The sequence below is a fragment of the Urocitellus parryii genome, chromosome 5 (genome assembly GCF_045843805.1).
Source record: "Urocitellus parryii isolate mUroPar1 chromosome 5, mUroPar1.hap1, whole genome shotgun sequence".
In the NCBI taxonomy this organism is placed as follows: Eukaryota; Metazoa; Chordata; class Mammalia; order Rodentia; family Sciuridae; genus Urocitellus; species Urocitellus parryii.
In genome coordinates this window covers 3784905-3806178 of record NC_135535.1, presented here as the reverse complement: position 1 = coordinate 3806178, position 21274 = coordinate 3784905, and the positions used below count along the sequence as shown (strand labels likewise).

At 49.9% G+C, this 21274-nt stretch overlaps 1 protein-coding gene and 1 non-coding gene across 4 annotated transcripts in view; both read left to right on the top strand.

Moving 5' to 3' along the window:
- The window catches only part of Ppara (peroxisome proliferator activated receptor alpha), a 61619-nt gene that overhangs the window by 27046 nt on the left and 13299 nt on the right, over positions 1-21274 (top strand). For all 3 annotated transcript variants that reach the window (XM_026394329.2, XM_026394330.2, XM_026394332.2), the window contains exons 3-6: positions 5074-5314; positions 16044-16204; positions 17100-17238; positions 17941-18143. In XM_026394329.2, coding sequence (XP_026250114.2) covers positions 5107-5314; positions 16044-16204; positions 17100-17238; positions 17941-18143 — 711 coding nt within the window. In that variant the 5' untranslated portion in view covers positions 5074-5106. The remainder of the gene's footprint in view (positions 1-5073; positions 5315-16043; positions 16205-17099; positions 17239-17940; positions 18144-21274) is intronic.
- Positions 6846-6918, top strand: Trnav-cac (transfer RNA valine (anticodon CAC)). The gene has a single exon. It is a non-coding gene; the product is annotated as a tRNA-Val (tRNA).

The following is a 21274-nucleotide window of genomic DNA, read 5'->3' as shown; positions in this document are numbered from 1 at the left end:
CAAGAGCCCACGGCTTTCAGCAAGCTGGAGGGCAGTGCTGGGACTGAAATGGCAGTGACAACGCCATCACAGGGTGGGTGTCTTGGAAGTGGATGGGAAGGTGCCTTTGGCCCCTGAAGTTCTTGAGGCCTGAGCCCCGGAGCTGCTCTCCCACGCCACCACGGGCTTTTTCCACATGCCCACAGGATTTCTAGTTCAGTGCCTTCAGCATCGTCGGGAAAGATCTAGATGCCTGTAGCTCAAGCTAGGCGATGCACAAGCTGTGTGTAACCCGTTAGACTGGGTGTACTGAAACGCCTGTCCTTGGCTCCCTGTTGGAAGGTGTTTCCGGCATTCTCTGCACCGACGACGGTTGGCTTGTTAATCATTGTGCAGATGCTAATGATTAATCTATTTCCAGAACCCTGGGTACTAGGTGAACGTTCAGAGGGCACTGCAGCTTTTGTTTGTTTGTCTTTTCTGAAATGTTATTTGGGCACGTGGCCCACAAATTGAGCCAAAGAACTTCTAAATACGAAATGCAAATCTAAAATGCCTACAGACTCTGGCGAGGCAGTGAATTGGGTGGAAAAGAGAAAGACCTGTGTCTGGTGGCCGTCCATCGCTGCTCCTTTGACGAGACTTCCACCTTCTGTCATTAAACTGCTCTCCAAAGGCGCAGGAGACTTCCTCTAGCCAAGGGGTCCCAGAGAGGCTCCTGTAGGGTGGTGGAATGACACAGAGCAGAGCCAGCAGAGGGACTCCTGCAGTGCCCCGAGGGAGGGTGAGTGGCAGGAGGACCAGGGGAAGGACCTACCAACGCAGCTGTCCACCCGGATGTGTCATGGCAAGTGAGTTCTGGGTGGAGAGCTCCAGACCCTCCCAGCTGTTCTTTCCCTGAGGGATCGGATCCTACAGCATGTAGAACTGTTTTCACAGTCGGGCAGCATCAAGCCCCCTGCTACTTAATATATAATTTTTAGGGGCTGGGGATGTGGCTCAAGCAGTAGCGTGCTCGCCTGGCATGCGTGCGGCCTGGGTTCGATCCTCAGCACCACATACCAACAAAGATGTTGTGTCTGCTGAGAACTAAAAAATAAATATTAAAAATTCTCTCTCTCACTCTCTCTCCTCTCTCACTCTCTCTTAAAAAAATATATTTTTTTAAAATATTTTTTTAGTTGTAGATGGACACAATATCCTCACTTATTTTTATGTGGTGCTGAGGATCGAACCAGTGCCATCATGTGCAAGGCAAGCGCTCTACCGCTAAGCCACAACCCCAGCCCCTTAATATGTAATTTTTGAAAATATGTACAAAGTGCTTCTAGGTCTGGGAAAACTCCATTTTATAAGGTGGAGTGAAGATGGGTTGAACACGGTGGGTGCCGTGAGGGAGCCAAGGGGAAGTGACTTCTCCTTAGTCTTTTTTTAAAAAATATTTTTGTTTTAAGTGGACACCATAACTTTTATCTATGTGGGGCTGAGTATCAAACCCAGTGCCTCACATGTGCGAGGCAGGTGCTGTACCACTGAGCCATAGCCTCAGCTCCCCTTAGTCTTTTATTTATTTATTTGTTTGGTTGGTTGGTTGTAGATGGACACAATACCTTTATTTTGTTCATTTATTTATTTTTATGTGGTGCTGAGGATCAGACTCAGGGCCTCACACATGCAAGGCAAGTGCTCCATCTCTGAGCCACAACCCCAGCCCCACTTAGTCTTTTTTTATTCCACCCAAGTGATGAAATTTCTCTCTTTTTGAGATGGGGTCTCACTAAGTTACCCAGGCTGGACTTGAACTCATGATCCTTCTGTCTCAGCCTCCTACATAGCTGAGACTACAGGTCATAGCTTCTAAGGGAGTCAGATGAATAATTCGCTCCTCTCCTTTGCTGTGCACTTTATTGAGCATGTACTATGTGCTAGTTTCCATGCAAAGCCCAGGTCCCTGGTAAGCCAGGCTGTCAGACCCTCAGCACAGAGGGCTAACCCAGAGCATTCTGCTCTCCCCCTTGCTCTTCAAGGGTCTGAACACTGGCATAGGACCTGCTCTTCAGGGTTATACTTATTTTTTTCCCCTCTGTGGGCTTTTTTCAGCCCCTGTGACGATTTCAGGGCTGATCCATTCTGCAAATCATGGATCACTTTTCCAACAGGGAATCCCTTTGACTTTGTTCTAAATGTCCCTGTATTTTTGCTGTCTGGGGGTCTCAGGCCGTGGCAGCCATACAGACCCCAGGTGAGTGCCCATAGACCCTCACAGGGCTGCTAATGGAGCAGCCGTTCACAAGTGCTTGTTCTGTGCTAGGTGGTGTGATTAGCTGCCAGTCGCCTGCCACACAGTTGGGGCCCAACTGGAAGTACATGTGTAAAGAGGAGATGGATGCTTTTTTTGCTTTCACCAGGCCCATGGGCTTTTCACAGTCCCCTGGAAGGGACAGGCACAAGAGGGGACACCTCCACATACACCTAGGGCTGCACCAGCATAGGCCCCAGGCCTGGGGTCCTCAGAGGATAAGGGGCTGAGCCGTGGCTTCACCCAAGTGCTCGTCACACCATCAACAGCTCATTTTAGCCCATTCTTCATGCATCTGAGCCCTGGCCGTGTGCACAGCTCCTGGGGTTAAAGGCTGTCAAGGACCTTAGACCCCCGGCCTCCAACTGCACATGCATCTGTTGCTCTTGCGCTTCAGGCGTCCTGTGGTTTGCTCATCCTCTGCTCCACGGTTCCCAAAGGAATGTTCCATGGCAGAATCTTACCACTCTGTTCCCCAGAGCACTTCTGGAGGCATGGGGCACCGTCATGGGCTGGCCTGGTTTGCTGTTCTCAAGGGACCAGGCCATGGCAGCATTCTGTGGGCACTGATGGAAGTGCAGGGGACTGTCCCCTGGAATAAGCCAGGGTGAGCTGGAGCCACAGGGCATACAGGTTGGGGTGTACCTTGGGACCTTTGCTATCTGAGGGACTCGTTCAGAGAAAAGCACTCTCATCTGCTCTGGTTGGAGGAAGAGGGCCACTGTGTTCAGTGACCTGTGAGACTGCCCGGCCCTCCTGCCACAGCTCAGGCCAAGTCCTCTGCCCCCGTGTCTGTCCAGCTCATTGACAGCAGCAACAGCATTTCCCTGAGTAGACCTGCTATGTTTTCAAAGCACTGAGAGGTCAGATCATAAGATTCAGAACCTCCCGACTCCCCAGAGGCAGACAGAGGAAGCAGCCTGTGTTGCTGGAATGTCCCTGCCAGGCCGAGGAATGTTCTGGGGGAGGGACAGCAACTCAGTGAGCATCTGCAGCTGCCCAGGAGAGCCTCTGGTAGGGTGGAAACAGGGGCGCTCCGAGCCACGCAAACAGACTCCGCCAGCTGAAGTTCATGAAGGATGAACTTTATGGCCCATGTATTGAGTCAACGACTGTGGCTTTTGAACTTGTTTTGTTCATGGTGAAAATAGGCCAAGTAGTGCTTGCTACCCATTATCTTGCCTACTGCCTGAAGGAGTCTTCCATCAGATCCAAGCACAACCAAATATCCCGGAAGAGTCGAGGTGCAGCTCGGTGCAAGGGAGTGCGTCACGTGCTGGGCCCTGGGCCTGACCCGCACCACCTCCCAAAGGATGATAGAAAACAGGTGCAGATCCTCAGCATGGTTTTTGTGGTCAATAAGGAAGCTTTCTAAATCCTGCAAAAACGCTGATGATTCCCTGTTATTTTTCCCTTTGGGTTACTATCACCTAGGATGATTTGTCAGATTTCCAAGCATGAGAGGTGAATTTCACAAAAATGTGTGACTTGTCCCGAGGGAGCCACAGCTTCCCAGCATCTTTACACTTAAAGTCGTTGTTTGTGTGAGCAAACCTGCAGTGCAGAAGTGCAGCTCCCGAGTGCACTCCTGGACCCACGCTAGCTCTGCAAAGTGCTCGTCACTCGGTCAGAAGACCCGGGCGCATTGTGGTCTCAGGTGACACATTGCCTTGTGTTGAGCCACGGCCCGTGGCAGTTCGCACCTCCTGGTACCCTTTCTGTGAGGCGAGCGGTAGGCTTCCTGTGACCGTTTGCAGATGGAAAACTGTTCCAGAAGCTAAATGTCTCCCAGTCAGCCAAGGTGGATGGTGGGTGAGCCGGCTGGGCTCAGGGAGGTGGACAGAAAGCAAAGGAGGCAGTGGTGGGGTGACAGTGATGACCAGTGACCCCCCACGAGGGCAGAGGGTGGGGCCCTAGTGCCGAATCAGCAGGGACAGCTTCCACGGCTGGAGTGGGTGCCCAGGACTGGGCCTGGGTCTGGAGGCGCCAGAAAGTGGGCTAAGAAGCCGGGGTGAGAGCTGGTACAGACTGGCACAGGAGGACCGCCGTTCTGTCATGCGTGCACACGCGCAGTTTTCTGGCACTGGGACTGCCCACTTAGATTTTGACGTCTCCCCAAGGTATGCGTTCCCCTGCCATCATTTTTCAGGACTCCCTGCATGAGTGACCTTCGTGGGGACGTGGAGAACATTCAGGAGCAAATGTGATGTGCCACTCAGGGACTGAGTGCTCAGCCCTCCCCGTCCCTCTCTGCCTGAGCCCGAGGCCTCCTCGTTCTCCCTGGAATGTGCCAGCACGCCCTAGCACTTGGTGTTCTTTTTGCTGGAACATTCTCTCCCAAGAGGCCTGCACAGCTGGCTCCTTCGCCCCAGTCCCCATCGTGCCCTGGTCAGCCTGGCTTTCCTGCCTCCCCTGTGTTCCACCCCTCGTCCACTCTCCTCTGTTGCCACATGCCCACTGGGAAGCCCATCTCACATTGATTTGCCTCCCATCTGGGTCCCCCAGAAGGGGTGCTCCAGGAGCGGGGACTTTGTCTCTGTCCACCTGTGTCCCCAGCCCCTGGCACGCTGTGGTGTGTGGGTGGGAAGCGGTGACTGGCTCTGGCTGCACAGGTGGGCCCCTCGTACCTTGGTTGTTTGAAGATCCTTTCTTCATGTGCTTCTCAAAGATGCCAACAGAGTTACTGTTCAGATTCTGACTTCAGGTTCGTCCTCAGCGATGAACAATGTTTTCACCCGAAAACACAACCCAGATCTCTTCTGTTAGTTTCACTGATGACTTCCTTCCTCCCACAGGTCAGAGCTGAGGGGTGACCCGCTCCAGTCAACATGGTGGACACAGAGAGCCCCATCTGCCCCCTCTCTCCGCTCGAGGCTGATGGCCTGGAAAGCCCGTTATCTGAAGAATTCCTACAAGAGATGGGAAACATCCAAGACATATCTCAGTCCATCGGTGAGGACAGTTCTGGAAGCTTCAGTTTCACAGAATACCAGTATTTAGGAAGCGGTCCTGGGTCAGATGGATCCGTCATCACGGGTAAGTGTGCTGCGTCCTGGAAAGCTTGATCTAGAAATCATTTCTGTAGAGAAAAGCTGTTCTCTTTCACGGGAAGTCACGCCTCTTTGAAAAGAAACCTTGTATGATAACGCATCACAGCCATGGGGACCAGGAAGAATTGGGGCACGTCTTGCTTGTCATATATGCCTTCTTGTAAATGCTGTGCACAGATCTAGCAAGGCTGGGAATTCAGTGAAGACAGTTGGCGGCACCTTAAGTGCCATGTGTATTTCTTTAAAGCAGAGATTCCTATTGTAATAAAGGTAACTCCTTTTTTTAAATATGGAAATCAATATTAACCATATCTCTACTTTCTATGTCACACTGAGAACCACAACAGGGGTCAGGCGACACAGGTCGATGGGGGTAAGACGGGAGTCTGCTCAGGTAACCTGCAGCATCACTGGGAAGGGAGAAACCATGGGGCCATTAGTCTTGACAGGCAGCGTCTGCGTCACCCCAGGCCAGCGAGGCCACTGGCATCCTCAGTTGGAGGAAAGCCCCATCAGGGGTGGAACTGACCGCACACAGCAGCTAGGGATGAAGGGGAGTGGCTTTGGACTAGTCGGAGCAGCTCACGGAGGTAAACAGGGTGTGGGCTTCCACCCCGAGTATGAGATGTCGGGCTCCCGAGGGATCACAGAGAGGTCCGCCCCGGCAGCCTTTGGTCTCTGCTCTTTCACCTTCGGGGACCCCTGGTGTTGGCTCCTGGCTCTGAGTGTTTCCCCGTCTTCTCTCATTTCTCCGGCTCCTGGAGGGTCTTCAGTGGGGCGAGTCAGAGAGTACTGGACTTGGCTGGAAGAAACATCCTTTGTGGAGGGGAGCAGGGAACTGCAGAGTCCTGAAGCCCCACAAGCCCCTGGAACGCTCAGTCCTGGTGAGCGGCTGTTCACCAGGTGTGCACTGAAGCAGCATTTGTGATAGCGGGGACCAAGTGGCTGAACGCACAGGGAAGGACACAGATGCCCTGGCCCCTGCCCCCCTGGGAGAGAAGCCCATCCTGCAGTGCTCCTTTGTTCAGAAGCACTCTGGAGGTTGTTCTGAGATAAGAGTGGTGTGAGTGGGGAGGTGTCCACTTATACAACCTCTGAAGGTTCTTTCCCAGAGGGGCCAGGAGGAGCATTTGGGGCCCCGCCCTCCCCAGGCAGATCCAGCCCAAAGGTGGGCCTCTCCCTCCAGCAGGAGGAACCAGAATTCTGTCCTTCCATTTACTTGAATTCAAAGTTCCTTTTCTAAAACCAGTGCCTCTAGGCTGCCATTAAGAGCTGCCACCTAAAGTCCATTCCCAACTCATCTGAAAGCTGTGACACCAGCGGCGTGACATTCCTCGTGAGCCAGGAGCCTGGTGGTTGGCACTGAAAGTCAGGTCTGACCCAGTCCCTTGGCTGATGGTGCTTCCCATGTAAGGAAGTTGAGGGCAAGGGCTGCCGAGGAGAGAATTCCAGATCTGTTTTTAACCAATTCCAAGGAACGGGATGACACATTTAAAAATCTATATGTATAAGAGGGCTGGGGTTGTGGCTCAGTGGTAGAGCGCGCGCCTCACATGTGCGAGACCCTGGGTTCGATCCCCAACACCACATAAAAACACATAAGTGAAATAAAGGTATTATGTCCAGCTACAACTAGAAAGTAAATATTTTTTTAAAAAATTAAGAAAAGGAACTTAGAAATAATCATCACTGGAGTGCTGGACACAGGCCCCTGGTTTCTGGACTGGCCTTTAGGGCAGTGGCTGTGTGAGACCCACTCTATCTCCCTCCCCAACAGTTCTAAAGATGATTTCTTATTCTTGAATTAGATTTTAATCTTTGTATCTGACCTGATCCTTTGGACAGTATTTCTGCAGTTATGTAAGCTGCTCATGTAGAAGGACTGACTGTATGTAAAATGTATTCACTTCATACTTTACTTAAAAGACCAGGTGGGGAGCTGGCTCACTCAGCCGGTATCTTTTTCCTCCTCTTCTCCCCAGCTTTACTGACATATAATTGACTATGACAAACTGCATACATTTAAAGTTTAAAATTTGTTGTGTGCATGCACACACACACGCACACGCACGCACACACACACACACACACACACACACCTCTGTGAAATCATCATCGCAATCAAAGTAGTGACGTTCTCCGTCACGCCAAAGTTTACTGGCCCTCCTTCGTAGCTCCTCTTCCCCCACTCCCTGCCTCCCTCCAGTGCGGAGCAACCATGGATCCCTCACTGGCGGTTAGTCTGTCTTTTCTGGAATTTTATATAAATGGGATCTTACTTTGCAGTTGGACTTCTCAGGCTCAGCAGAATTCCTTTGAGATCCGTCTGCACTGTGCACGTGTCAGAACTTTGTTCTTTTTTACCTGTTGCATGGATCGACCACAACTTATTAGTCCAAGCACCTACTGGTGAAGGTAGGGTCATGTCCAGTTTGTGGCCATTGCAGGTGGAGCTGCTGTGAACGTATGAGGCTCTGTGTGGACGTCTGCTTTCATTTCTCTTTGGTAAATACCTAGGAACAGAATAGCTGCGACTTGTGTTTGTGTAACTTTTTAAGAAACTGCCAAGGCATTTTCTGAAGTGCTCTGCCGTTCCTCCACACCTCGTGGATGGTAGATGGTGTCAGCCTTTAAAATTTGAGCCACCCTGAGAGCTGTGAAATGGCATCTCATTGTGGTACTTTCAGTGTGCATTTCTCAGATGACAAATGATACTAACATCTTTTCCTGTGCTTCTTTGTTCTGTTTTATTTGGTGAAGTTCCTGTTCAAATATTTTCCCCATTTTTTAGTTGGTTGTTTCTTTTCTCACTATTGACTATTGGGAGTTTATTTGCTTTATCAGATATGGGATTTACAAATGTCCCCCAGTTTGTTATGTGTCTTTTCTTTCTGTTAGCTGCACCTTTCAAAAGGCAGTACTAAGCCAGGCACAGTGGCACACGCCTGTAATCCCAGGAGGCTGAGGCAGGAGGATTTCGAGTTCAAAGCTTCAGCAAAAGCGAGGTACTAAGCTACTCAGTGAGACCCCATCTCTAAATAAAATACAAAATAGGGCTGGGCATGTGGCTCAGTGGTCAAGTGTCCCTGAGTTTAATCCCCAGTACCTTAAAGAAAAAAAATCAGTGCTGATTTCTGTTGAAGTCCAATTTATTTTCTTTCTGATTTTATTTCCAGTATTTTCTTTCATGGGTCGTGTGTTTTGTGTCACAGCTAAGAAATATGCCTGACCCACAGTCACATCTTAAGGCTGAGATCCATTGACTTAGCTTTTGCCTGTGGATCAAACTATCTTTCCTTCCTCCCTCCATCCCTCCTTCCTTCCTTTCCTCCTTCCTTCCTTCCCTCCTTCCTTCCTTTCCTCCTTCCTTCCTTCCCTCCTTCCTTCCTTCCCTCCTTCCTCCTTCCCTCCCTCCTTCCTTCCTTTCCTCTTTCCTTCCCTCCTTCCTTCCTCCTTCCTTCCCTCCTTCCTTCCCTCCTTCCTCCTTCCTTCCCTCCTTCCTCTTTCCTTCCCTCCTTCCTCCTTCCTTCCCTCCTTCCTCCTTCCTTCCCTCCTTTCCTACTTCCTTCCCTCTTCCTTCCTTCCTCCCTCCTTCCTTCCTTCATTCCTTCATTTCCTTTCCTTCCTTCCCTCTTTTCCTTTCCATCCTTCCATCCTTCCATCCTTCTGTCCTTCCCTGCTTCCTTCCCTCTCTCCCTCCTTCCCTCCCTCCTTCCTTCATTCATTCCTTTACTTCCTTTCTTTCCTTCCTTCCTTTCCTTCCCTCCTTCCTTCCTTCTTTCCTCCTTCTTCCTTCCTTCCTTCCCTCTTTCCTTCCTTTCTTCCTTTCCTTCCTTCCCTCCTTCCTCCTTCCTTCCTTCCTTCCCTCCCTCCTTCCTTCCTTCCCTCCTCCCCTCCTTCCTTCCTTCCTTTCCTTTCCTCCTTCCCTCCCTCCTTCCTTCCTTCCCTCCTTCCTTCCTTTCCTTCCTTCCTTCCTTTCCTTCCTTCCTTCCTTTCCTTCCTTCATTCCTTTCCTTTCTTCCTTCCCTCCTCCTTCCTTCCTTCCTTCCCTCCTTCCTTTCCTTTTCTTCCTTCCTTCCCTTCTTCCCTCCCTCCTTCCTTCCTTTCCTTTCTTCCTTCTTTCCCTCCTTCCTTCCCTCCCTCCTTTCTTCCTTCCCTCCTCCTTCCTTCCTTCCTTCCCTCCTTCCTTTCCTTTTCTTCCTTCCTTCCCTTCTTCCCTCCCTCCTTCCTTCCTTTCCTTTCTTTCTTCTTTCCCTCCTTCCTTCCCTCCCTCCTTCCTTCCTTCCTTTTTCCTTCCTTCCCTCCCTCCTTCCTTTCCTTTCCTTCCTTCCTTCCTTCCCTCCTCCCCTCCTTCCTTCCTTCCTTTCCTCCTTCCCTCCCTCCTTCTTTCCTTCCTTTCCTTTCCTCTTTTCTTCCTTCCTTCCCTCTTTCCTTCCTTCCTTCCTTCCCTTCTTCCTTCCTTCCCTCCTTCCTTCCCTTCTTCCTTCCTTCCCTCCTTCCTTCCTTCCTTCCTTCCTTCCTTCCTTCCTTCCTTCCTTTCTCATTTGCAGTTGTTCGGTGCAGTTTATTAGAAAGTCTGCTGTCCCCATTAAATTTCCTTGTACTTTTGTGAAAAGCAGTTTATTATATATTGTTGATCAGAAATTTCTGAGCTCTTTATGCAACTCCCTGGTTTATTTGTTTCTTTGGACACTGATCCTACAATGTCCTGATGTGACTGTAGCTTTATAAGAAACCCTGAAGTCGCCTGAAATAAGTTTATTCTTCTTATCCAAATACTTTTTGTTTAGCCCATATTCTTTTCATTTCCATGTACCTTTTTAATTTATTTTTTAGTCGTAGATGGACAGTGGGGTTAAGGGTCAACCCATGCCTCTCACGTGCTAGGTGAGCGCCTTGACACTGAGCTAGAGCCCAGCCCTCCATGCCTGTTTTGGAATCAGTTGTCATTTCTGACCCAAAAAGCCTATTAAGGTCCTGAATCTGTAGTCTATGGGGGAGAACTGACATCTTCCCAAGGTTGGGCCTTCAGATCCACACACATGATTATTCCTCACTTACGTAGGTCTTCTTCAATTTCTCTCAGCACATTTTTTAGTTTCTAGTATACACTTTTCACTTGTTTGGTCAGATTCATCTCTATTTCATATTGTTGGTGCCATTGTAAAGAGCATTTATTTTTACATTTTATTTTTTAAAAAATACTAGTTGTAGATGGATACAATATCTTTATTTTTTATTTACTTATTTTTGATGTGGTGCTGAGGATCAAACTCAGGGCCTCACATGTATGAGGCAAGCACTCTACCACTGAGCTACATTTTAGTTTGTAATAGTTTGTTTCCATGCATATACATAGAAATGCAGCTGTTATTTAGACATTGACCTAGTATCCTGTACCCTTGCTAAGTCACTAGTTAGTTCTAGTAGCTTTTTTATAGATTCTTCAGGATTTTTACATAGACAGTTACACTCTCTGCCTCCTCTCCAGCTGGATGTCTTCTGCTCATTTTTCTTACATTATCACACGGGTTAGAATTCCAGCACACAAAGATAAGTAGAAGTGGTGAACATCCTCTCCTTGTTCCCTATTTAGGGGGAACGATCAGTCTTCACCACTGGATGTGATGTTAGCTAGTTTTTCTCAAACACCCTTTCTCAGGGTGAGGACATTCCCTTCCAGGCCTAGTATGCTGTGAGCGTTTATCAGGAATCGTTGTTGGATTTGGGAAAGATTTTTTGTGCATCTGGTAAGGTGACCAAAAGGTGTTTCTTTTTTAGTTTGTCAATATGGTGAGTTATCTTTTTGAAATATTAAGCTAGCCTTGCATTCCCATGGAAAATCTTACTTACCTTATGACTGATGTATTGCCCTCTTTATATATTATTGGATTTAATTTGCTAACATTTTGTTAAGAGTGTTTGCACCCATGTTTCTGCGGGATATTGGCCCTAGTTTTCTTTTCTTGCAATGTCTTTTTCTGGTCTTGATGAATCCTTGCTTAGTGGAATAAGGAATCCTCTTGGGTTCTGTGGAAGGGCATCTGCAGAACTGTGCATGGAGATGTCACAGACAAATCCACCTGGTCTGGAGTTCTCTGTGGGATGGCTTGTCTATCTACCTATTCAGTGTCTTCAGCGTTTAGAGGGCCATTCAGTTGCTCTCCCTCTTCTTGAATAAGGTTTGGCAATTTGTGTTTTTCCAGGAGTGTGTCTACTTCATCCAGATTGTTAAACTTATTGGCATGAAGTTTTTCATGCTGTTCCCTTATGATCTTTGGTGTGTGTAGAATCTATGAGATATTGCCTCTCTGATATATATATATATATATATATATATATATATATATATATATATATATATGTTTAATATTTTGGTATAATTTCTTTTTTTTTTTAAAGAGAGAGTGAGAGAGGAGAGAGAGAATTTTTAATATTTATTTTTTAGTTCTCGGCGGACACAACATCCTTGTTGGTATGTGGTGCTGGGGATCGAACCCGGGCCGCACGCATGCCAGGCGAGCGCACTACCGCTTGAGCCACATCCCCAGCCCCATTGGTATAATTTCTGATACTCAAAATTGTGTCTTCTCTCTCTCCTCATTCATCTAGCAAGATGCTTGTGAATTTATTGCTCTCAAAACCCTGGCTGTAGGTTTCATCATTTTTTGCTCTTTTGCATTTCTGTCCTTGGATTCCCACTGTAGTCTCTGTTGTTTCCTTCCTTCTCCGGATGTTGGGTCTTCCTCTCTCCTTTGCAGCCCCTGAAGTTGTGGTTGACTTGAGACCCTTCTCCTTTTCTAATTGGGCTTTTAGTGCTGTGCATTTTTAGCTGAGTAGTCCTTGGCATCGTGCCACAAATGTCAATAGGTTGTCCTTTCATTCAGTTCTGAAACCTTGTGACTTTCCCTTTGGTTTTTTCCTTGACTCTGTAGGTTAATTAGTGATTATTTTTGAATTTCTAAATATTCGAGGATTTTCCAGATCCATTTCTGTTACTGATGTCTAATTTAGTTCCATAGTGGCCAGAGGACATACTTCGGATGCCTTAAATCCTTTTGAATTTATTAAGAGCCGTCTTTTGTCCAGAGTGTGGCTGGCTTAGTAAACGTCCCATGTGGCCTGGAGAAGGGCGTGTGCTCTGCAGTTGCTCGGGGGGTGTCCCATGGACACCAGGCAGATGGACTTGGCCAGTGGTATTATCTTCCATGTCCCTCTGCTTATGTGGTCAGTAATTGAGCGAGGTTGCCGGCCCCTCCCACTCCGGTTGGGACAGACTGTTTGTCCTGTCAGTCACAGGCTCTGCTTCACAGCTTTAGGAGCTCTGTTCTTAGATGTGTAACCCTTTAGCATTAGTGTGTCTTCATGATGAGCTGGTCTCTCTGACCTGCTTTATCCCTGGTAAATCTCCTTCTGATCACGACTTTGATAGTGATGGAGCCACTGCGACTTTCTCCTGACGGTCGTTAACATGGCCTGTTTTAACATGGTGTATGTTTTCCCATTGTTTTTCTTTTAACTTATGTGGTGGGTTGGATTTAAAACTATTATTTTGGGGCTTGGGGAGACAGCTCAGTTGTAGAATGCTTCCTTGCATGCACAAGGGCCTGGGTTTGATCCCTAGCACCAAGAAACAAAATAAATCTATTATTCTGGTGATTGCCCCAGGACTGGTGGCACACATCTTTACCTTCTCAGTTTGCCTTCAGGTGACACCACCCTGCTTGACAGTGCTGTGGGAACCTTGCAGACACAGGCTTCCATGCCTCCTTTCGTGCATTTGTGGCACTGTTTTATCTCCACTGTGTTAAGAACGTCGAGGTGTGTTGGTGTTGTTTACCTTGGATGGCCAGTTATCTTTTTAAGACACTTAAATAGAAGGAAAGTCACTTAATGTACCCACAGAACTACCTTTCCTGGTGCTCTTGATGCCTTTCTGTGCCACATTCCCACCTGGCCTGGCTTCCTTCTGGGGGTTTCCTGTGGTGCTCCTTGTCCTGGGGTCTGCTGGTCCGGAGGCCCAGCCTCTGAGTCTGAAAGTCTTCATACGACCTTGTTGTTGGAAGTCGGTGCTGCTGTGTCTTCAGGTTTTCTGGTCTTTTCTTCTGGGTGTCCGAGCTTCTCGTGTGCCCTCCACACAGACATCGTGGTTCTGTCCTCCTCCTTCTCTCGGCCCGCAGCCGGGCTTTGATCCAGCTTTTTGAACATTCGGAATATGATCAGTTCTTGGCTAGGAATTCTAGCCTATGTAGTTCTTCTTCCAGTTCATTGATTTTTCTCATCCTGGGCCACATTTTTCTGACTTATATGTCTTGTCATGTTTTTGGTTGGATTCTACATGTGGTGAACTTTGTTGGGTGGTGGGTACTTTTATGTTTCTAAGCTGCTTTCTGGGGTGCAGTTGAGTTACTTGGAAACAGTCGGTCCTTTGAGGCCGAGCTGTTGAGCGTTGTTGGAGAGGACCATGGCAGTCCTTATTTGGGAGGTGATCTCCCCTCACTGCTGAGGCAAGACCCTCTGCGTGGAGGCTGCCCCTGAAAATGCTCCACAAATTCTGGGACTGTCTACTGTGGGAGGGGGACTGTACCCAACCCCTCTGTGTCCCACGTACTTTTGGCTCTGGGCATGTCAGGTTGTGATGAAGTGTCTTTTTTTCTAAGGGTGACCTTTTTTTCTAAGGTCATAACTGAGATAAGGGTGTCAGAAGGACCCTGACCTTTCTCAGCTGAAAGAGCAAAGACATGTGTATATGTATACATGAGCACACGCATATGCACACGAATCTGCACATCTTTCCACATGCACCCATCTTTGTGTTAATATTGCACATGTGTGCACACATATCTGTCAGTCTCCCCCCCACACCCATCAGTATCTATGTTAAGCTAAACATGAGTTCACACTGCAGCCTGTGATGCTAATCCACACCACATGGATCATCTGAGCCCCTCCTCATGCCTACCTGTAACCTCACCCTCCTGCAGAGAGAAACCTGGCTCCCGTCATCCACCCACTTACTTAATAGCTCCTTTCCAGCTTGCCTGCACAGTGGCCTTGGATGGTTGACCCGTGCTCCCAGGAAGACCACTCTGTCAACTGGAACCTGGGTTGGGCAGACCCAGCGCCTTCAGTCTGACAGCTATCCTGGTTTCCTGTTCCCCCGCCTCCTTTAGTGGGGGGTTTCTTACACACACAGTTCAGTGGGATGGCTTCCTCCCATTCTGCACTCCACCCTGGGATCCAGACTCCTCCTACCTTAACGTTCGCTCTGAAGTGTCAAACTCAGTGCCACGTGTGCCCCACTGCATTCTCCACTCAAGAGCACCTGCTCTCCACCTGTTCGGCCCTGCCTCCCCAGCCCCAGGCCAGCAGCTGACCTTTTGACCATCACCAGAGTGCAGCCTCTTTGAGAACACCGTGTGCCTGGAGTCACGAGGGCTCTTCAGATTGCCCCTTTCACTTGACAGGGAGCATCCATGTCTCCCACAACTTCAGAGCTCATGTCTTTTTACACCGAATAATGTTCCGTTGTATGGATGTACCACAGTCTATCTCTGCACCTATTGAGGGACATCTTGGTTGCTTCCCTTTTGGGAAATTAAGAATAAAACTAGCCAGGCATGGTAGCACATGCCTAAATCCTATGTACTTGGGGGGCTGAGGCAGGAAGATCTCAAGTTCCAGGCCAGCCTGGGCAACTCAGGGAGACCCTGTCTTAAAGTAAAAGGGACTGGGAATATAGTGGCAGAGCGTTTGCCTAGCACGTGTAAGGCCCTGGGTCCAATCTCCAATAGTGAAAAACTGGAATAAAATAAAAAAGCTGCTATAAACATTCATGTGTGGTTTTCTGTATGGATACAGTTTCCAAATCAGTTGGGCAAGTACCTAGAACTGCAGTTCCCATTATAAGACTGTTTGGCTTTGCCAAAAACTGCCCCACAGTCCTCCAGGGTCCTCCACCAGCAGCCAGAAGCACCCGCTGCTCCAGGTCCTCACCAGGGTCAGCCATTGTTAGGTGTTTAGAAGTTCTCAACAGCCTAATGGGCGCATAGTGATGTGCCACCGCTGCTTGGGCTCACAATTCCCTGGGGACAGGTGCTGGGAAGCCTCCCTTCGTGGACACTCTAGCAGTCTGTCTCCCTTCTTTGGAGAAGTGTCTCTTCAGATCTTTCTCCCATTTTAATTGAGTTGCTTGTTTTCTTATTTCTGAGTTTCTGTGGATTTTGGATATAAGTCTCAGATGGGATTTGCAAACACTTTCTCCCAGTCTGTGGTTTGCTTTTCATTTTCTTAACAGGAGTTCTTAACTTCCCCAAGTCCCAGCTTACTTCACTTCTCTCCCCTGGATTCTGCTCGCAGGGTTGCCTGTGGAGGTCTTAGTCCTGTGTTCTGCCCCCATTTCCTGTGTTGACTGGAGGGAAGGAGTTCTGCAGAGGGCATGTGGAGCCCACAGGCGGAGGCCCGTCAGAGGCCACCATGACACTGTGCAGCCCAGGATACAGTTCAGCAGGTGCCAACTAGAGCACAGCAGCTCCCGAGCCCAGCACTGTGGTCCTCAGGGAGCAGAGAGAGAGGACGGCCCAGGGACAGGGCCAGCGCAGGATGGGCAGCTGCCCAGCCTACACCACACACGATGTGCCTCCGCGGCAGAAGGGCCTGGCTTCCACAGGGCGTGACACCGGGAATGTTCATGCACGTTCCTCTTCTTTCTGTAGACACCCTCTCTCCAGCTTCGAGTCCCTCTTCAGTTAGTTACCCTGCGGTTCCTGGCAGCGTGGATGAGCCTCCCAGCGGCACACTGAACATCGAGTGTAGGATCTGTGGGGACAAGGCCTCGGGCTACCACTACGGGGTCCACGCATGTGAAGGCTGCAAGGTACAGTGGCACGGGTGAGGGTGGGGGGGCCTACTGCTGTCTCCGACACAGATGTCTGTTGCTGAGAGACCTGAAGAAGGCACAGAGGGGTACTGATCCCCGGGACAGGCTGACTCCTCTCATCGCAGAGTCCGGCAGGTTGCTCTACTTCAGCTTGTACATAACTGAGATAAGGGTGTCCTTGGACAGAAAACCAGCTTTAATGTGGAGCGTGTCTACCCACTTATCTGTTGACCCTCTGATTGGGCCAGGTAAGGCTCTTGCTCCCATGTAGCAGGTGAGGAGCTGGCGACGCCAGGGGTCCAGACTTCTGCTCAGGCCCCACAGTGCCTGGGCCAGGAGGGCAGCACCTGGGCTCAGCTCCTCTGCCACCATTTCTGAGCCTCTGGCACTTCATCCCTGTATTCAGGGGACCTCTCCATTGGAGCCACCCACACCCCATGCATATCTTGGCCAGACAGACATGATCAGGACCAGGAGTACACAAGGCAGGCCCTGTGGTCCAGCAGCTGCTCCTAGACCAGGTCCTTACAGAAGGACCCTGACCTGTCACATCCTGCAGGTCTGCTGAAGTATCACGCCCTTTTGTGATGGCACTGCACACACATTCTCAGGTTTGGTACTCTGGACATATGGCATTTGAGAGATCTAGGCATGTTCACAATGGGACATTTTGAAATTACTTTGAATCTGCCTCATTTATTGTTGTTCATTTTAAGTGCAATGAAAAGCTTAAGTTCTCTATCTGTCCCAGCTATGTGAGACTTTTAAGAAGATTGTCTCTCTAAACACACATCATTTAAAAAGAGACAACAAATGAACAGAACAGGTGAGTGAAGACCTCAAGGTGTCCCAGCCGTGCCTGTTCTTAATGAGCCACACATTCTTCTTGCAGGGTTTCTTTCGGAGAACCATCCGGCTAAAGCTAGTATATGACAAATGTGACCGCAACTGCAAGATCCAGAAAAAGAATCGGAATAAGTGCCAGTACTGTCGCTTCCACAAGTGCCTGTCCGTGGGGATGTCACACAACGGTAGGTAAGGCTGCCCACACAGTGCTGTCCGTGCCGCAGTCCACTTCCCGGTCCTCAGAATGGGCCAGGTTTTGCATGAGATGCTGGGACACTCCAGGCCTGAGTCGTCCTATACCCAGAGAAGCCTGAGGACAGAGATGTGGGGAGGACACAGCAGTGGCTGGGCAGAGCACCTGTGCGGAGTTGTCTTGGAAGCCTCACGCGGTGGGCAGTGCTCTGTCCGGGGTGGCAGGAGGGCCACTCCCTGTGAGGTGCGGGCCAGCTCTGGCATGTGCTACGCTCGGGGTTCGTCACATTCTGCTTCAGCCAGATGCGATCTTAGAATGGCTGGCTTCCGGGCGCAGGCCGTGTAAAGGAGGGGCTCACGTGGGCTCGTCTTTGCCCGCTCGTTTCAACCCCCACCATGAAGGCCACTCTACCCAAGGACAGTCGGCTGTCCTGCCGATGACGTGAGGGATGGCGTTAGCTTTTATTTTAGCCTTCTTTTAAAAAACCTAGCTTTCTGGAGGCTGGGCTGTTTTCTCTCTCCTTGGTAGAAGGCCGCGTGGCAGTAGGAGTGGGCTGGACCCCTGTGAGGCCCCTTCGCGCAGTGTGACACCAGGAGCTGCTGGCCAGCCCTCCTCAACCTGCTGACATTCGCCTGATCTTCTCCCCACGTTGCTTATTTATGTTTGTTTCCCGTTGTCCCCACCCCCACCTCAGCAATTCGTTTTGGACGAATGCCAAGATCTGAGAAAGCAAAATTGAAAGCAGAAATTCTTACCTGTGAACATGATGTAGAAGATTCTGAAACTGCAGATCTCAAGTCTCTTGCCAAGAGAATTTACGAGGCCTACTTGAAGAACTTTCAAATGAACAAGATCAAAGCCCGAGTCATCCTCGCGGGAAAGACGGGCCACAATCCAGTAGGTGCCTTTGCTGCCCTTTGGTAGGGTCTCAAGTATTCCCCTGGCCACGCCTCAACCAGTGCTACAGAGAGGGACCCAGGAAACCTCAGTGTGGGAAAGATGGTGTTCATCCCAAAGGCAAATGAAAGGCCAAGTGGGAATGCAGACGGTTCATTCCCAGACTAACATGTAGCTTTAGAGCAACGCTTCTTGCTTGAGTGCACCTTGGAGCGCCTAGCAAGCAAGTGCTCATCAAGGCTGTGTAGCTGACACACTGAGAGAGGTCTGGTTCGTGTGCTGCCAGGGACCCTGGGGGAGTGAACCAGGAGCTCTGGATCACTGGGCCACATTCCCGGCCTTTCGTTTTTTATTTTGAGACAGGGTCTCACGAATTTGCTGAGGGTCTTGCCAAGTTGCCCAGGCTGGCCTCAGACTTGCAATCCTCCTTCCTCAGCCTCCTTAGTTGCAGGGATCGTAGGTATGCACCACCATGCCTAGCCAACATCGTTTCTTAAGTGCATTTAAAAAAAATCTTTGAGGCCAGAAAATTAATGTGTTCACTTTTTATTCAAAATATGCCCTCATATCCTTTCCCCTAAAACTGGCCCACTGGCTCCCACCTTCCCTCCAGCCCCCAACACCTCCTGCCTTCCCTCCCTGCAGTGAGGAAGCCCTAGAAAGGCTCATTTGTTTCTAGAAACTCGACTGACTTTGTGGATAGTTCTGGACCTTTTTAGGGACAGCTAAGATGTACCCTGTCCCCAGCCCCTGCAGGCTGATGCACCTGTCTCCATGTCAGGAGTGGTGTCCCGGCAGCTTTCACGGGGCTTGGTCCTAGGGTGGTCACACGTCCTTCTGCCTTCCCCTTTGAGCATGGTATGACAGGTTTAATCTGTGCTAATGAATACCTTGAAACACTCCTTATTGGGAATTATAAGCTAGAATTTTTAGTCACAGTAAAATAAAGGATTTCATGAGCTGCTTAATTTCATGACCAAACCAAACCTCTCTTTTACTGAGCCTTTGAATTCTTCCATGCATTCTCCAGTCAAATAGGATGAGAGATTTTAAAAGTCACCAGCAACCACCACACCAGGTGGCCCCTTTCTGGATTGTAGGGTGAAGTGGAGGGAGTAGCCTTTAACTTTACATTTCTGTCCCGGAGATGGCTAAGAGAACCCCAGATTCGGAGATCCAAAACTTCCGTTTGAGATCTTACATTTTTCCCTTGAATTTAAAGAATTTGAAGCACACTTAAAAGTCACTTTTACACTTAATGAAATACTGATCTTTGATGCTGATTTGGTCCCCACAGTTTCCTCTGCTTCTCTCCACCAAGATCCAAAAGCCCCATGAGGAATTCCCCCACCCTCGGCCAGAGCTGGGCCAGTCAGACTCTTGAGGACACTGACACAGGAGAAATGCACTAGGTTACCATCTAGGTTGGGGTTCACTTGGCAAAGAGCCAGATGCCTGCTCTTGCCCTGACGCCTCTGTGCCAGGCACCCTGCAATGTCCAGCTGCAGGTCACTCGTTGCATTTGACCACACTGTCAGCTCCAGGCCAGGTCATGTCCCACCATGGGTCCTGCCCATCTGCTGGCAGGCTTACAGAGCTCCTGGCCTTCACCACAGGCCTCCTCTCTGCTCCTCCATCTGCACCCAGCCTGGGAGAGGCCTGACTGGCAGGGCGCCCTCCACCAGGACACACTGCCCGAGAGCTCTTCACAGAGTTCTGGTTTTGTCTCTGCCAGGGGCCGGGGAAGGCCCAGTCCCTAGCTTGCTGATTTAGAAGCAGTCCCATCTGTTGGTGGGAGCTCTGCTAGGGAGACCAGGCATTCACCCTGTCCCTGCCCAGTAGCCCAATACTCAGTGACTGCTTCAATAGGTTCAGCCTGGGACGACCTTTCCGCCACCTCCAGCCTCCAGCAGAGCTGCAGAGAGGCCGCCAGCCTCAGGCCTGAAGCCTGCAGCTGACTTCATTTCTGCTTCTGCTTCAGGAGGAGCATGAATTAGGCCCCTAACAGACGGATTTGCACAACCAGGACAAACACGACCAGTGTGCTGGGGAAAGGTGGCCCTTCGGCCCTCAGTGCAGACCTCCTCCTGCTCCTTGCAGATCTGCTGGGCGGGTGCGAGTAGCCACCAGCCCCCTCCTAAGCTCTGACCGGCACCTGGCCCTAAACCATTCCCTACCTTAATGGGGACAAGTAGGTGCTGGACAGGTGGCATGTCAAAGGCTCCTGTGGTTTTCTAGAAATAGGGGACTGAGCACGGCCTGTGGAAGACCGTTCCTTTGCTCTATGAAGACTAGTCATCTGCAGGAAAGCCCCTGGACACTGCTGGGAGGGGAGGCAGCTGCAGGGAGGCCACACTGCTTTGCTGAAAGGTGGGTTTTAGCTGAGGAGACACGTGGGAACTTCTGCTTCTGTCTGGACCCGGGACTGGTCTCGGCCCCTGAGGTTTCAGGTCCTTGTACCAGAAAATGGTCAGGGCCCTTAGTGATGGGGCCAGAGTGGAGGGAAACTTGCTGCCCCTTGACTTGAGGGGGACCCAGTGGAAGCAGGGTGGAGGGGCGAGAGGGAACAGGGGTCTCCTCTGGGCATGGCTTCCACAGAGGTGTTTCAATAGCTTCTTAGAGCGATCCTAGGTGGGTCGGGAGCTCTCAAGGGCCAGCAGCTGTCCTGGAATGTTTGCTTCCTGCTGCTCCCCGGGCATGCTCGAACACGCTTGTGCACTGTTCCACACTCAGGCACACTCAGGCATGCACACACTTGCTCAGGCAGCTGTTCTTAGTTTGGAGAGCTGGCTACACCTTCTGAAAAGTGGTGAAACCAACCAAACAAACCCTTGGCACTAAATATTTAGACTGTAGAAATTCAAAGTATAAGGTCATGATCACATAGTGTCGAGTGCACGGGCCTGAACTCAGGCCCTCACGGCTGAATGCCCAGTACTGTTGCATGTCAGCCCCTCGAATCAGAGCCTCATTCAGTCCCATGAATACAGTAATGACGGGGGTGTCGCACTCATGTCGGGGCCCCACCACTCCTATTCTGGGGATCACCTTTGGATTCTTTAAACACCCTCAGTTATAGAAAACCTTAGCTCTGAGAACACAGTCAAACCCTAGACAAAACCCTGGTCAGT